This window comes from Vombatus ursinus, unplaced genomic scaffold (assembly GCF_900497805.2).
Source record: "Vombatus ursinus unplaced genomic scaffold, bare-nosed wombat genome assembly UNPS02000580.1, whole genome shotgun sequence".
Lineage (NCBI taxonomy): Eukaryota > Metazoa > Chordata > Mammalia > Diprotodontia > Vombatidae > Vombatus > Vombatus ursinus.
The window spans coordinates 1,465,377-1,481,860 of NW_020940358.1; the positions used below are offsets into that span (position 1 = coordinate 1,465,377).

Below are 16,484 nucleotides of genomic sequence, written 5' to 3' on the forward strand. Positions count from 1 at the left end.
CCAAAGTATGTGTATTAGTAGAGAGAGGCAGTAACAGAAATTAATTTAGCCTCAGTACTCAGTAGCTGTATGGCTTAAAAAATGCCTGCCTAGAGGATACAAGAAAACTGAGCCTAACCTAGCTTAGTCTGCCATACTGGACATGCAGGAAGCACCTTGGGTAGTGTTTTCCTTGCCTCCTCTCTCTTTCTAACCATTCTATAATATTTCAGGCCTTCCTAGTCTCCCTACTTGCCCAGAGGAGTGCAACCTCCATAATGTAGTTGAATGAGTCCATTCTCTCAAATGGTACCTATTTGCTAAGCCTGTTTGCTAAGATATTAGAAGCGTGGGAAATTACTTCTGAGATGGCTTTTCAGCACATGGGATTCTCTAGCAAACGTGTTCCAAAATAGTCCACTAGAGTGGGTCTCAGACTCCTCATTTATCCCTTTACACAGTGTTCTCAGGAACCTCTGCCTCTGTACAGGTCTCAGTAAGTTGGTAGTTTGTCTTTTGTCTTGGCCTTGCCATCAAATGAAGGGAATAATCTTGGGTAAACTACTGTTTTCAGTAGTTCCTTCTTTTGAGAACAGTTTGAGATTTCTAGATACCCTCTTTCCCTAGGGAGAAATACTAATGGGATGTGCTCCTGGACTAGTATCTTTATTCACTGTGAACCCTGAACAATTCCCCTTTATCTCAAATACTCTGAAAGACTCACTTTTCCTAATGACTGAGTCTACTGTGCAAGGAGCTGGTTCAAGAGAAAGTCATCTCTTCCTTAAGTGACGTGTTTGATGTCAGAATTTTCAGTGTGGTGGGAAATTGGAATGTCCTGACCATTATCTCCTTGGGAGAGCCAAAACTTAGGAGAAAGGGTCTTATGTACACTGGGAGAGAAGAGCAATTGGTTGAGAATCAACCTCTTCTGTAGAATGGGAGCTACATAGCACTGTTTCCCTTGTTGTGAGGACAGGACAAAAATAATAATGATGACATTGACATAGGGCTTTCCTGACAACGCTGTGAAGTGTCAGTACATATATTACTGTCACCAATTTCTAGATGAAAATTGAGATGCAAAGAAGCTATGAGAGTTGCCTTTGGTCAATTGCCAGTAAGTGTCAGGGCCAAGATGTAAACCTTGGTCTCGACTCCTACCCAGCCCTCTTTCTACAATACCGTAGAACCCCAATAATAATAACTCATAGGTAATTAGCACTTTTAACATTTACAAAGTACTTTCCTTGCAACAATCCGATTAGATAGGTAGGGAGTTATACCCATCTTATTGAAAGGGAAACTGAGGCTTAGGTTAAGGGACTTGCTTGTGATCACACAGCTCAGTGTTAAAGCCAGGTCTCTGCTGGATTGGACTCAGTATGATACAGCAGCACCCTTAATTTGCTTCATTTTTATCTAGAGCAAATAACACTTTCACTCTACCCCACCCCACTCACACTACTTTTAAACCTTTCCCTTCCTTCTTCTGTGTAGAGGAGCTGAGAGTTCTCTGCTTCAAGTTCCCATGGCTGCAATTTGCTCTTGGCACTCAGTATTTGAAAGGTTATCTGAGATCGTACACTCACATTGTCATAGATGAAACAAGGACTTTTTTGCATTGAAAGTCTCTAAGGGGAGATTGCCTTTGCAAGTAATGATGTTATAAAGGAACAGACAAAGACAAAATTAGGCTATGTATGTAACAGCTTTAGCAAAATAAAATAAGAGGCAGAAATAAAAGATGTCATCACTTCTCCGTATCTGTTTGTGTCCCACAACATATATATTTTTTGCTGCTTATTGCCAGGACAGAGAAATCACAGGAGCCAAGCAAGAGACTCACTGAGTCACAAACTGTCTGAGCTGTGGATTGCATGTAGATTTCATTGTATTTGGAATTGGAGAGAAAATTGGTGCTTACTTAAAGTCAGGAAGAAAGGGAGTAGTTTATTGGAGGCTCGTTATAGTAAGGCGGATTACATTGATCTGTGAAAGATTGGTTTGGCCTAGAATTGAGCCTCCTCTGCCCACTAGATGCCAAGTATACATATATTCTCCTTATTGAGCAAGAGTACTAGTCAGGGTTTCCTGTTCTTCATAAAGCCACAGAGCCCTGGGGCATTTCCTAGTGGGACAGTAGTGGGGAAAGCAAGTATTTTCCCAGGGTCACTTTCTTGCTCCTTAATGCACATTCTAACCAATCTAGCCAACTTACCCTGATCTTCAGAGACCTTCCTCATCTGTTCTCCATCCACCTGGGTATGTCCAGCCTCTGACTCACACTTCAGAAAGCCAGTTTTGCATGGATACTGTTCATTCTTTCGAGGGAGCATTTGTCGAGGGAGCATTTGAACACTGTTTTTCTGCCTAGAATGTCCTTTCCTCCAATCCATAGCCCATCTTGTCTTTGTGTACTGTCATCTCAGTTTACCTGGCCTTATGTGGTACCCAGGAAATAGGCTTGTTCTTGTTTTGGGGAAGACAAAATCCTTAAAGATTTGTGCTGGTTATGGATTCTTTAAAAATTGAAAAAAAATTGAAGATGTTCACCATGAGCTCCCTCTTCCTCGTTTCATTTCACTCAGATACCTTCTGCCACAGTCTCCTCCTTCACCTCTGTCTCACGTGAAGAGATGCCTTTACTCCTTACCAAGGCTAACCCCTCTGCCAGCACAAGAGATCCCATTCCATCCCATCTCCTCCAACTGATTGCCCCTCTGTCATCTGCAACTGCTTTCAATCTCTCCTTGTCCACTGGCTCCTTCCCCACTGCTTACAAACATGCCCATGTATCCCTCATCCTCAAAAAACTCTCACTTCATCTTTCCATACCCACTGTTACCCCATATCTCTTCTATGGCTAATCTTGAAAATTCAAATCAACAATAGGTGTCTCCACTTTCTTTCCTCCAACCCTTTTCAGTCTGGTTTCTGACCTCATCATTCAACTGAAACTGCCCTCCAAAGTTACCAGTGAGCTCTTAATTGTCAAATCCAATGGTCTTTTCTCAATTCTTATTCTCCTTCACCTCTCTGCAGCCTCTGACACTAGTGATCAACATCTTCTCCTTGATACTTGTTTCTCTTTAGGTTTCTGGGACACCACTCTCTCCTGGTTCTCTTCCTACCTCTCTGACTACTGCTTCTCAGTCTTCTTTGCTGGATCTTCATCCAGATCACACCCTCTAACCGCAGGTGTCCTAAAGGGGTTCTGTCCAAGGTTCTTTTCTCTTCTTTCTCTATGCTACTTCAGTTGGTAATCTCATCAGCTCCCATAGATTTAATTACCATCTTTCTGCTGATGATTCTCAAATCTACCTATCCTGCCTCAAACTCTCTGCTGACCTCCAGTCTCACATCTTCAGCTGCCTTTCAGACATCTTGACCTGGATGTCCAGTAGATATCCAACTAGGTGTCCAAAAGTGAGCTCATTATCTTTATCCCTCTAAACCCTTCCCCCTTCCAAACTTCCCTATTACTGTTGACAGCAGCACCATCCTCCTAGCTCCTTAGGCTTGTGACCTAAGAATCGTCATCCCTTACCATCCCTTACCCTCCATATCCAAGGCCTGAAAATTTCACCTTTGAAACATCTCTCGAATATTCCTCCTTTTCTCTTTTAACACAGCCACCACTCTGGTGTAGGCCCTCATCCTATCACCCCTGCACTACTCTAATAGCAGGTAGATCCATCTGCCAAATGTCTCTCCCCACTTCATTCCATGCTCCATTCATCCTCTAAAGTGATTCAAGCCCCTACTAAAATCCCATCTTCTACAGGACGCATTTCCCAACCTCTCATAATTCTAGTGCCTTCCCTCTTAATTATTTCCTATTTATCCTGTATATAGCTTGTTTGCATGTTGTCTCGTCCATTAGATTATGTGCTTCTTGAGGGTAGGGACTGTCTTTTGCCTCTTTTTGTGTCCTCAAGGCTTAGCACATTCCTGGCACATAGTAGGTGCCTAATAAATTTTTTTTGACTGATTATTAAAGCCTCTCTCTCATTCAAGGAGATCCTTGTTCTAACTTTCCTTTTCCCACAGACTTGACTTTTTGCTTCATCGGTGTCACAGCCCTGAGTACAACCTGCTTGCTGTGTCATAAGCTGTTACCTTAGAAATAATGGTGTTCTCCCGAACACTGAGGAACAACTTCCTCAATATGCCCAGTAACCAAAGCAGCTGGCCTGGGAAAGAGAAGCCCTTGTTTAAGTATGGATAGGTTTTGTAATGCACAAATTTAATGAAACTGTTCTGGGAAACTTTTCATAATATTTTTACAGGAAAGAAGTGAAAAATTGTTCCTTTTGATTGTGATTTATTTACAAAAGAGCTAGACTAAGAACTCCTCTGCTAGAAAGAAAGCTCAGTGAGGGCAGGCATCTTTAATTCAGGTTTTTAACTCCCACGCATATACACATTCAGTGGTCAGATATGAGCAAGTTAGGAAATAGGGAATTTTTTTTTTTTTGGTTAGGCAATGGGGGTTAAGTGACTTGCCCAGGGTCACACAACTAGTGTTACGTGTCTGAGGCCGGATTTGAACTCAGGTCCTCCTGACTCCAGGAACGGTGCTGTATACACTGAGCCACCTAGCTGCCCCCAGGTTCGGAAATATGTACATCAAAAGGTGCAATGCTTTAATGGCGAAACAAAAGCAAACAAGAGATTCTTCTTGCACACCCAGTGGCATAAATAAACTATCCAGTACTTATTTTGTAGGACAAAGGGATTATGCTACCACTAGACCTATGTTGGATTTTTGTTTTGTTTTGTTTTCAATTTTTTAAATGATTAAGCATTTCTTTTTTTCTCCTTAATACCTCCCCACCCCCCACTCCCACAATGATCAAAAAAAGGAAAACTAAACCCATGTAATGCTTAATCAAGCAAAACAAATTCCCACATTGCCCATGTCCAAAAGTGTGTCCCATACTACATATTTAGTTCATCAACTCTGTCAGGAGGTGGGTAGCATACTTCTTCAATCATAGACCTATAATTTCATGAAAGTGGAACAAATTCCAGCAGATTAGCTGATCAGAGAGCTTGAGTATCCACTGTGTGCAGAACTTTGTAGAGTTGTGACAAAACCACCCAAGTGCCCCTTCCACCAAGGGGCTCCCCTCCTTTGCCACTGATCACTTCTGCTTCCACTGCCTGTTTTATTAACAAGGAGTCCTTTCCTAGACTTTGATCTTGGGACTATAGCTTGGCCCCGTACCCAAAGTCCTCTGAGCTTTGGATCCTTTCAGACTGATCCCTAATTGACATACTGCTAAAACTTTGATCTAAGGCTACCTCTAGTTCTCAGATTGCATAGCTTTCAATGGGGAAAGCCCCTAGACAGAAATGTCGCACTTCTTTATGTCAACCTTTCTGCTTTTAATTCAGTAATTCCTGCCTAATTTGGAGTACACTTGGTGTGGAGCTTCTGTGGTAATATGTCCCTTAGAAGGGATGAGGTCAGACACTGGGAAAAGGATTTCCCAGGGAAAGGGATTGCTCCCCCTCATTTGTCTGGTGTCTGTGGCCCAACTTTCCCATGGCATCGAGTTCAGAAGGCATCAGCCCCCATGCCTTTGATCTTTTTTTTTCCCTCAAGGGGAAGAGATTAAAAAGGAGACAAAAAGTTAGGAAGAATGGAACCCATGTAATGGGGCCCGGGGAGCATGCCTGGATCTAACTAACGTGGAGGCACTCCTTAGGGGGCTTGCTTGGGCATGCCCAGATCTCCTAAGATGGAGGCTGACAGGTGTGTTGCATTTGACCCCTCCCCCAGGGTTTTCCAGTATCCTTAAGGGGTTAGGGAGTAACTAGGCTCTGTGCAAATGGTACCAGCCACCACTGATGTGTTCCCCTAGTTATAGGGGTTGGTTCTCTGCATCCCAGTTCCATTCAGCCACTAACAGTCAGATTAGCTTTTACAAAGGAATATTTACTTCAGAAGGGAAAATCACAAATGTAACTCCCTCAACATGGGGAGGCATACTTTTCCTCCACCCAGTGCCCACCCCCCACCCCCCCCACCCCACCCCCTGCCAATACCATCTCTGTCTCTGGGGAGGGAAAGGTGTTTAGGTCCATAGTTTAGCTCAGTTCCTACAGAGCACAGTCCCAGTTCCCAGTCCAGATCCCCAGCCTTGGGCTTAAGTGTCAGGTACCCCAGCCCCTTTGCCTTCTCTGACAGACTGACTCCAAGATCACTTAGGCTGCAATTCGTAGGTCTAGTGGGGATTATCTCCAGGACCTAAAACTGAAGACAAATGGAACAGAGCATATATAAACACTCCCAGCCCCTCTTATGGAGCTGAGGTAAAAGAGATGAAGCAAGGAAGTCTTTCCCCTCTCACTGGTCCAGGTCACAGGACCTGGGCTGTGGATGAACTGTGATCTTCACTCTCTGGACACAGGAAGAGAGAGATCCCAAGAAAGAGCAGGCAGGAAAAAGTTACCATCTCAGTCTCACTAGTTTGAAAAAGAAAGCCTGTTCTGGTCATGCAGCCATTCAAAGGAGGCTACACCTTCCCCATGTGGCAGGGGAAGAATAGGGCCTCCATCTTAGGAGATCTGGGAATGCCCAGGCAAGCTTTCCTAAGGATGCCTGCATGGTAGGCTATCTGGGCATGTTCCAAGGGCCCCATTACACAGAAATAGTTAATTCTGAGAGGTGCTTACCTCTCCCTGTTACTTGAGAATCCCTTGCCTGAGGGAAGGGACTGGGGAGGAAAAGTCAAGGAAAAGAAGATTCTGGGGCATAGGATACTTCATAAATGTCTTTCCTTAAATGAAGTAACTATTGACTCTTTAGTCTTTTTCTTCTGTGTGAATTTTAAATTAAATTTCATCCTGAAATCTAGAGCAAACATGTAGCTTCATTAGGCTGTGTCTAGTCAGCACTGGCCACAGGGCAGATGAGCCTGACTTTGGTAGGGGCTTGTCTTCATGAACATCCAAGTCAAAGCTTCATCTGTGACCCAGTCTCACAGATAATCAATCCTGAGGCTTTGTTTTTTGAGCCAGCTTCATGGATGGGCAATTACAGATTCATAAAGTTTTAAAGCTAAGAACCTGCTCAGTTTACAGATGAGAAAACTGAGGCCCAGAGTCATGAATGATTTGCCTGAGTTTATATTGCAGTTAATTGCAAAACCTGGGCTAGCCCCTAGCTTTTCACTGTACCAAGTACTCTTTCCACTGTACCATCTGTAAACCTGACCAGGAGTTTCTCTGGCTGCCATTCAGGAGACTTTGGGCTGAATATCCCTGCCAAGAGAAGAAATCAGACACTTTGGCACAGGTGGTGAGAGCTATTCGAGTCATGCCAGAATGTGGTTTCATTAAGAGCCCAATTGAAGCCGTTGGATGAAATTTGACCTTGAAGGTGTTATCACCCATTTTTGCACAACAAGCAAACATCATTACAAAAACCAGCAAAGGAAAGTCCTCTTTTCTCATGTGTTCCCCCACTAACTCATGCACAGCAGCTTCCATCCTGGGTACCACCTGCATCTTGCACAGCTCTCAGAATGAGAGTTCAGTAGGCAGAAATAAGGACAATGGCTCTGTTTCCTTATGGTCACCAAGGGAGAGCCTGATTAGGGCACCTGTCTCTTCCAGCTATCAGGACTAGGTGGCATCTGAGCAGAAAACACCAGGTCCAAGGTAGATTAATTCTGGCATAGAAAGATCAAGTATGGAAGGTCTTGGAGCAATAAATATTCATCATAATAACATTTTGTTTATACCAGGCCTTCCTAAGAGGACCTCTAAGTACTCCAAAGGCATGGGCTCATGACTCTTGAGCCTCCCACCTTGGAGACAGGGGATTTATTGTTGTGAAGGAAGGAGAGAAAGAAGTGACTATACTGTAATAGCATGAAAGAGGGGTCTTCAGTTCAGTTCACTCTAACCATCTTCTTTCCATTCACTGCATCCTCATTCTCCTCAAATAGAACTAGATTCCCATAGGCAGCATATTGACTTAGAAAACCTCAAATTAACATTATCTATGTTGTATTGTATTTTTATTTATTTTGGTTACATTTCCCAGTTACATTTTGACCTAGTTGTGCCTTTCTCTAGAGTTTTGCTTTTCTCATGCAGCTGTGAGTCTCAGTACATACAAAAAGAGATAAGAGGGGGATGTGGGCGTGAGGGTAGGGAGGGTGTCCTTTCAGCAGGAGGATCAGAAAAGGTCTTGTGTAGAAAGTGGCACTGGAGCCGAGTCCTGAAGGAGTCAAAGAGGCCTCTCTATGAGGCAGAAATCTGGCCAGCTTTAGCTATACTTCATATTCTACCCTGGCCATCTTTTTGCCACCCAACTCTGCTGCCATGCATGCGCCCTCTCACAACCTTCTCCCTCTTTCTGTGGGAACCATACTTAAGTCAACACTGCCATTGCTACTGGAACATCCATGTCAGTTAGTCGCCCTCTGTCTTCCACTCACCATCCTTGTTCCTTTCCAAACCAAAACACTCCTTTCTGGTCCTGACTCTGTTTTATGTCTTGTCTTCCACTGTTAGAATATAAGGTCCCTGAGGGATCTGTTTAATATTTGCATTCCAAGTGCTTAGCACAGGGCTTGGTACATATTAAGAGTTTAATAAATGCTTTTTTATTCAATCATTCACTAAATAATAAATGCCCTGTGGGTGCTGGGGATGTTAACAAAGTGTAGATAATATTCAGTCTTTTCTCTCATAGAATTTACAAACCTGTTCAGGGACGAGACACACACACACACACACACACACACAGCAAATTTCCCATTGCACTGAAATCCAGAGCCTCTGCCCAAGGTATTGAACCCATTTTGTAGAAAGAGAATTGGAACCCCAGAAGACCAGGCCATACTTTGGATCCCAGAACAAGGTGGTAACAGAGCAAGGATTAGGGTTCAGAACTTGCAGGCCTCACCTTCAATCTCAGACATCAGAGTGCTTCACTCCAGCACTAACTTAAGGGCATTGCTTTCCAAACAGCAACTGTTCTAGCACTCACAGATGGACCAACAGAGTCTAGTAGGAAAAAGACTCCCAGCTAAAGATCTCGCTCTGCTACTTCCTGTTTCCTGCTTGTGTGACCTTGACAAGTCACTTATCCTCTCTGAGCCTCAGTTTCCTCTTATGTGAAATGAAGGAGAGAGGCCAAGACATACTTTAGTAGCCTCTTTATTGTTTCCAATTCCTACTTGGGATAGTAGCCAAGCATTCCTAACCAAATTAATTGGAAGTGTCCTAGGATCCTTTCAAACTTTTGCTTTCTCGCCACCCTTCCCTTCCTGTTTCCTCATCCTTCCTAATCTAACTTTTCCCCATCTCATGTACTTAAACAATGTTATTTCTAACAGAGCCCAGTGAAGGGGAAAGTAAGAGATATGGCCAGTTTAACCCGTGCCTCTCTGGGCCTGATCTTATCTTGTGCCTCCTAATTGGTAGGGCCACTGCTGATTTTAAATAGCTGATGTCTTTTCATCCCACCGGTGACTGGAGCCCATGGACAGAATTGTAGTGGGTGGAAGCCCCAACCAGCATCTCCTTGTGCTGGTTGAGGTCAAAGTGCCTGCGGCCGCCAAAAATCATACATAGAAATCTCTTCGCTGTGGTTCCTGCTGCTTAGAAATTTGTGAAGGAAAGGATTCTCCAGGGTGGAAAGTGATTAACAGCAAAATTGAAGGTGCTTTAGAGCTCTACCCCACCCCCAATCTCTAAATGTCCATGTTTTCTTTAATCTTGGGGGGACAATTGGCTTTTGGTTATTTTATGTTCCTTGGGACTCTGCATTTTATTAGATATATCCAGTTAGTTCCATCGTGCCTCTGAATACAGCCTGTCCTAAGTCTTCCAGACCCTGTAAACTGGGCTGAGAGATGCTATTAACCAAATGCGATTCCCTCTGCTCTCTTTGAGCAGACTGAAGGTCTCACCAGGAATACTGCCCTGTACACATGAGGATTTCAGATTTCATAGTGAGGTCCTTTTGTGGCCCTCAGTCTATCAACCTCTATCAGCCCCTTTGCCTGAGAATCAGAATTCCTTGGTTTTCAAGAAGCAAAAAAAAAAGCAAAATGAGGAGACAACCTCTAGGCAGAAGAAATGAGCACCAGTATTTATGTTGTGTGGCACTCTGTGGGGGTGGAAGCATGGCTCTTAGGGGGGAACAGGGGACAGGAGACTTAGTGAACTCTATGCTAAAGGGAGATGTGAAAGGCCTCACAGAGAAACGGTCAGTGGCACTTTCCCATGGCCGATGTTACTCAGGCCGAGTGCTAATGTGAGTAACAGCTGTAGCACAGTCAAGGTTGAGTAATGCTTTTATCCCTTCTCCATTCGGAGACCCTCGTCCCCCTGTGCCCCTAGGACCAAGGTCAGAGTTCACTCACAATGTCATGGGTCCCACAGCCGTGGTGAGGGGATTGGGAGGAGGAGGGGGAGGAAAGATTGCCTCTCAGACAGCCCTCTGCCTTTTGGCTGGGGGAAGGAAGCCAGAACCATGGTTATTCCTGGGAGTCAGGCCATGCCCTTGGCTCCCTGTTCCGACAGACCCAGAGGACCCAAAAAAAAAAAAAAAAAGAATGGAGTGAAAGGAATTGCAAATGGATAAAATAACAGCAGAAACTTGTTCTCGATTTTGAAGGTGGGTCCAAAGCTATCAGCAGCATGGTGGAATAATAGATATTGTGTTGAATTGGGAATCAGGAAGATCTGCTTCCACATCTTTCCTCTGACACTAGTAGTGTGACTGTGGAAAGATTACTTAATCTCTCCTAGCCTCAGTTTCTTCATCTGTAAAATGGAGATAATAATACCTAAAGTACATGTTTTACAGAGTTGTTGTGAAACTCAAATGAAATAATATATGCAAAGCACTTTGCAGACCCTAAAGTGCTGCATAAATGTCACATAGAGCAATTGTTACCGTTGTTGTCGTCCTCTTCAAAGATCCCTAGCAGAGGAGAGCCCTTGGTAGATCTCGTTCAGAGCGAGGGTATAGAATTTGTGCCTATGAAACATTGTCACATAGGTCCCTACCTCTCCCTTGGGAGGATGTGCCTTTTTTCCCCCATAGGGACCAGCAAACACTGCCTGATCATTCTGGAGCCTTTTGGGGAATAAACCAGTGTGCCTTGGGGAGTGACCTCATCCTACCCTATGTGAAAAGAAGAAATTTTTCTCCCTAGGACTTTCTGTTCAGTCAGCATGTGGGCATCAAGGGGAAGAAAAAGTCTCTATGACTATGACAATAAAACTTTGACAGGGTTTCTGAATAAATGGAGCTTGTGCTGTTGTACGTGACTCGAGTTCAAGGAATTGTTTAGATCCTCCTCATCTCATACCTGGCAGTGTGTGTGTGCCACACCAAGGCCTTGAAGAAGGTGATGCCTCTTGCCCCTGTGACAGTGGTTTCAGTCTGCTGTCAGAGCTTCTCATTGTGGGAGGTGCTAACCTTCTCTCATCTATGGGCAGATCTTCTCCTTGAGTCAGGGAGCAAAATGTTCACTCTTCACTTCTAAGACTGGATTCTCCAAATCAAGCCACATTGAGGACCTGTCTCATCTCTGACTCTCTCATTGAATGTGACCTCATCTGTTCTGGGTTCTGGGTTTCTGTTCCTTCTTGGAGAGTCCTGGCTTTCAAAGCTTGCTTAGCAAAAGCCAGGCCACAGCCAGGGAGTCCCATAGTGAGCTGCTCTCTGCAGAGCAGAGGTAAGTCACCAGACATTTAGTGACATGACCCAGTTTTTCCCACAGAGACTGAACGCCATCATTGCCCATTAGGTGTGGTTCATCATAGGGAGTTTTGCCAAGAGCATCCTTGCTCTTACACTCCTCTCCCTCAAGCACAGACCTAGAGTTGGGTGTCGTCAGTGGTGTTCTGATGTGATTCCCCATTGCTATTCCTGCTCACAACCTTCTGTCACTGACACAACCTGGAAACTTCACTAATCATTTATTCTTTTTTGCAGCTATTTTAGTGCATGAATAAGAAGGCTTAATCCCACTGTAGATGTTTAACACTGAGACATCGTTGGATGGACTGATAGCATCTGTTTCTGGTAGGAACGAGCTGTACTTCTAAAGTAGAATCTTGCCAGATTCAGAATAAGGCCAAGCAAAGAGGGTTTGATTATAGAAATCCCTAAAGGACCACATTTCAAGTGGTTCGTCATAATAAAATGTATAGACAGTGTTATAGCAATGGTCCAGTGTACATACCCCTGGAAGAAAGCTGTTGAATTGTCTCAGACAAAGAAGGGTGAAGATACTGAGACAGACTGAAACCTTCCAGCAGTGTTATCACAGCACTGAAGTCCATGTTGTGAAATCCCCTCTGGTTTATTATTCCCTAATACTTCATATCACCTTCATGGATCCTACTCTCATTTTCTTTGTCTTACCCAGAGTTCTCTTCTGGTTTAGAAAGACCAGAAGAGACTGACAGTCTTCTTTTCTTCTGAACTCTATGACCTGGAAACAGAGACCTTGGTATTTCTCTTAGTCTACTTAGTAGTTGAGGTGTGGTCCAAATGAACTGAATGATGTAACTCAGGGAGCATGTGTGTTCCTGAAGACTTTGTTAGGATAGCTGTTATATACTATCACATATTATATTATTATATATTATCACATATTATGATCCCCTGTGTTTGAATGTTATATTACTAGACTGTGAGCTCTTTCAGGTCAAGGAGTATGTCTTGTCTAAGTTTTTCTTTTTGTTTTTGTTTTTTTTTTCCAGATCTCCTCAAGTGCCTAACAGAATGTTCTGTACATAGTAGGCATTTAGCAAATGAATTATACAGTTTACAACTCCGGCTCCTCTCCCTTGTAGCTCGAGGTTATCTGTAGCCTTCAGTCATCTGTGAGAGTGAGAGAAACTCAAAGAGGTGGAGCAGTCATTTGGACATTAGTCAGTCTGTCGGGCACAGGCAGGAAGGGGGAAGCCTGAACTAGTTACCCAAATCCATACTGGTTTTCTTTCTGAAAAAGGGGACCCTCACTTTGTCCTCAGTTCCCTGTATCAGAATCACAAGCTGTCCAGTGACCCAGTGGAAAATTCCATTTAGCTTATCAGTTTGTTAGTATCCATTCAAATATCAGTTTATCTGTGTGCCTGGATCTATCTTTTGCATTTTCACATTTTACTTTTTTGTTCTCTGAAATTAAGGAACATGCCTGTGCAGCTTGCTTTGTGTGTTGCCTAGCAAAACACTATGTACAAAGCAGAATGAAAGTAATGAAAAATTAAATAGAGTTTCTTTTAAAACAGTAAACAGAAACAGACACCCTATTCAGTGATCCTTTGGAGGAAGTCATCTCTACCATCCAGGTTATAGTAGCTACAATAAGGCTTTGGGTACTGATGTCTCCAAACAGCCTGAGAGGAATTCTATAATTGTTCTTTCCTCTTCAAGAAGCTGAGAATGCTGGATGACAATTCACATTGGCACGATATGTTCCTCATTGAGGGCCCTTTCACCCTCAGTAACATGCCATCCATCCCTAAGCAAACCAGATTGTCAACTATTTCTCTTCAGATCACTTGCCCAGACTTCCCACTTGTAGTCACCTTCATCAGTCTCTAGTAGCATAATTATCTTTGATGATAAAGTCTCTGAATTTCCAAGCCTCTTTAGCAGATTGTACATATATCAGCAACCCAGCCTGGAAGTGAATCACAGGTTGCATTGGGGGAGACCATGTGCATTCTTAACTACCCCTGTTTGCAGTTCATGGTTCAGTCACACTGATAGCAGCTGTTTTGTTGACCATCCTGTAGAAACAAATGGCTGAACTACCTCACTGAAAAATTATTTGGGGAGAGGGAGATATTTGTTCCATTGCCCTTCCAAGGTGAATGGGACCCCCAAGATAAGAAGAGATGGTAGATTTCTAGCTGAGATCTCCTGTTATTCTTCCTTGAATCTAGCCATGATTCACATGTGTCCAGACATTCAGCTCAGGGTCATTTCCTCAAACCTTATTCAGAAAGTTTCTGGTCCCCAAGTGGAAATTCCAGAGCAAAAGAAAACCCATGTCTCTCTACAGAATCTTTCCCTCAGGGTTCGGGTCTGGGACCAGGCAGGGGATGTTGATCTAGGCCAACCTGGGGTTTTACTGAGCCTGGAGCAGAAGAAGCTATGACCAATTTGTGTTCCTAGAAACAGAGGATCCAAGATTGGAAGTGAAGAAACAAATGAAAGGGAGTTGTCCCCATTTCATACCTCAACTCTCTCCTTAGTTCTAAATTCATTTGGAATTTTCTTTAAGAAGGCAGCATGATAGAAAGAACACTAATTTCTGAGTCGAGATCTGGGTTTGAATTCTGCCTCAGATATTTACTTATCTGTGTGATTACAAGTAAATGACTTTACCTCTCAAAATCACAATTTCTCCATCTGTAAAATGGGAATAATGATATCATGCTTATATTACTTATCTTGGGCATGTTGGGAGGAAAATGCTTTGTAAACCTTAAAGTAACTCTGTATCCTAATTTTCTAAGACTCTGGGGCTCAACCTAGCTCATGATTTACTTGAGCTGGTAGGCTAACTCTGTCATGCCTGTTATCATTGTTAGTAATATTTCCAGTTTTATTCTACTGAATATATGTTTAATGAGTACCTACTGTGGGTAAGAATCGGTCCTTTTCTGGCAGTGGTTATTTTAACTCCTCTTCAAAAGCTGGAGTAAACTGCTTATGGAAACCATAACACTTATAGAATTCACCACTGTCTAGTGTGACGTATATGATCCGACTTTACCTCTCACCACTGATTTTCAAAATACAGACCTATCTCTGATTTTAAAATGAAAATCATAAAAAATAAACCAAGGATTAATACTATGAGAGTTCACTTTCCACACAATTTTAAAGGTGGTTTAATAGATAAAAAAGTATATGTGTATTAAGTTCTTAGTGTGAGCAGAACAGGGCACTAGGTATTCACACTGCAGCAGTATTTGTCCTGACTCAAGAAGGGGATCACAGGTAAAATCCTAATCTGAACTTCAGGGATCTTAATATCAAGGCTTCCTCAAAGACAGACCTAGTGATATTTCCTATGCTACAGGCTAACCAAGTCAGTGAAAGTTTTCCTCCAGGTGCTTTCTGATAATAATTCGGTCTGTCACTACTTCTTAATAGGTTGCTATTTGTACTTTCAGTGAAAGAAAATTGGAATTCTTTGAGCATCTGAGGTTAAAATACATTCATGATTTTTTATTTCATTTTTACCCTCCAGAGGTTGACATAAATTTAATCTGCTTGCATCTCTTTGTCTGCACTAAAACCAGCAAGTGTTATAAAGACCCCAGGATGTCCCTAAAGCCTTGGGAGATGTTTTAATGAGCTTTTCAGAACTTTGACTTACTCTTTATTTTTCCTGAGAAAACAGGAAGTTGAGTTGGCCGAGAGGAAGCCCACTCTAATCCCCTGAGATAGCCTTGTGGTGGGGTGGGTTCTTCAAACGCTGGCAACGAGGCCTCTACCCTGCTGGAGACAAACTATGAGAATCTCAGTCGCAAAATGTTGGTTCCCCAGACACCACATGATAATGAAAGGAGAAGTCATATGCTTAGAGAACAAAAGGCCTAAATCTCTCCCAAGTCCCAGATGCACTCAAACAGCTTCCTGGAAATGACGACTAGGAACCTTCTCCATGCTCCTTCAGCTGAGCAGAGACACCTATCTTCCAGAAATCCACTGTTGGAATCAAAATTAATGCTCCCTATGGAAATGTGAATAGTCAGTTATTTTCTGTTCCCTGCATAGCTCAGGCTTTTATCTGTTTGGTATATCTCAGCATACCCAGCAGGGTCTAAACTGGCCGTGAAGCTGAGTTCTCTTATCAGGAGCATAGAACTACTGGGTCCGGGGGCTTGGATGTAATGCAGACTTCTTCACCATGATGGTTCCTTGCCTGCTTCTCTTAAAGAGTTATACGTCACTGGTCAGCAGATCCTTGGTCTGCCTTCCTGCAGCTCTGCCAAGGACTGCCTCCTTGCCAGAATTCAGGCATTATCACCTTGGGCTTTGCAGGAGAAGCCTCCAATCTGACCCTGCTCTCGGGCATTCCCGATGAACTATTTCCTGACCCACAGGTTCTGCTCTGTCTTTCCCTGTTCTGAGCAGACACCTCCCCCAGTGCTTACACTTCAGCCCCTCTCTCTTTAAAGGTAAGGCTGCTTTGGTCACCAGAACCAGTCACCTTGGGGGAATAACCTAGGTGTTCCTCTTTTCCCCAGAGTTTTGAGAATAGCTGGAAGCCTCACCTTGTCATACAATGTAAAAGCACAGGGGCAGAATTAATTTCAGATCCATCAGATGAAAAGGAATGACTTGTGAACTTCTAAGTCTAGAGGGGTTTTTTTCTCCAAAAAAGGAAAAAGGAGAAAATGGTAGGGCGTTGAATGGCCAAACAGAGACAAGTATAATCTCCTTTTAGAGAGTTATTTAAAAATGATGGATTTGAATCTCTCTGAAAAAGACT

At 43.2% G+C, this 16,484-nt stretch overlaps 1 protein-coding gene across 5 annotated transcripts in view; it reads left to right on the forward strand.

The window, feature by feature from the left end:
• Positions 1 to 16,484, forward strand: part of EXD3 (exonuclease 3'-5' domain containing 3) — a 411,990-nt gene that overhangs the window by 277,560 nt on the left and 117,946 nt on the right. The window contains exon 20 of one of the 5 annotated variants that reach the window (XM_027849203.1): positions 11,957 to 12,007. The exons of the other annotated variants lie outside the window; for them this stretch is intronic. Within the exon in view, the coding sequence (XP_027705004.1) occupies positions 11,957 to 11,965 (9 nt within the window). The 3' untranslated portion in view covers positions 11,966 to 12,007. Of the gene's footprint in view, positions 1 to 11,956; positions 12,008 to 16,484 lie in introns of those variants that run through there. 5 annotated transcript variants of the gene reach the window in all.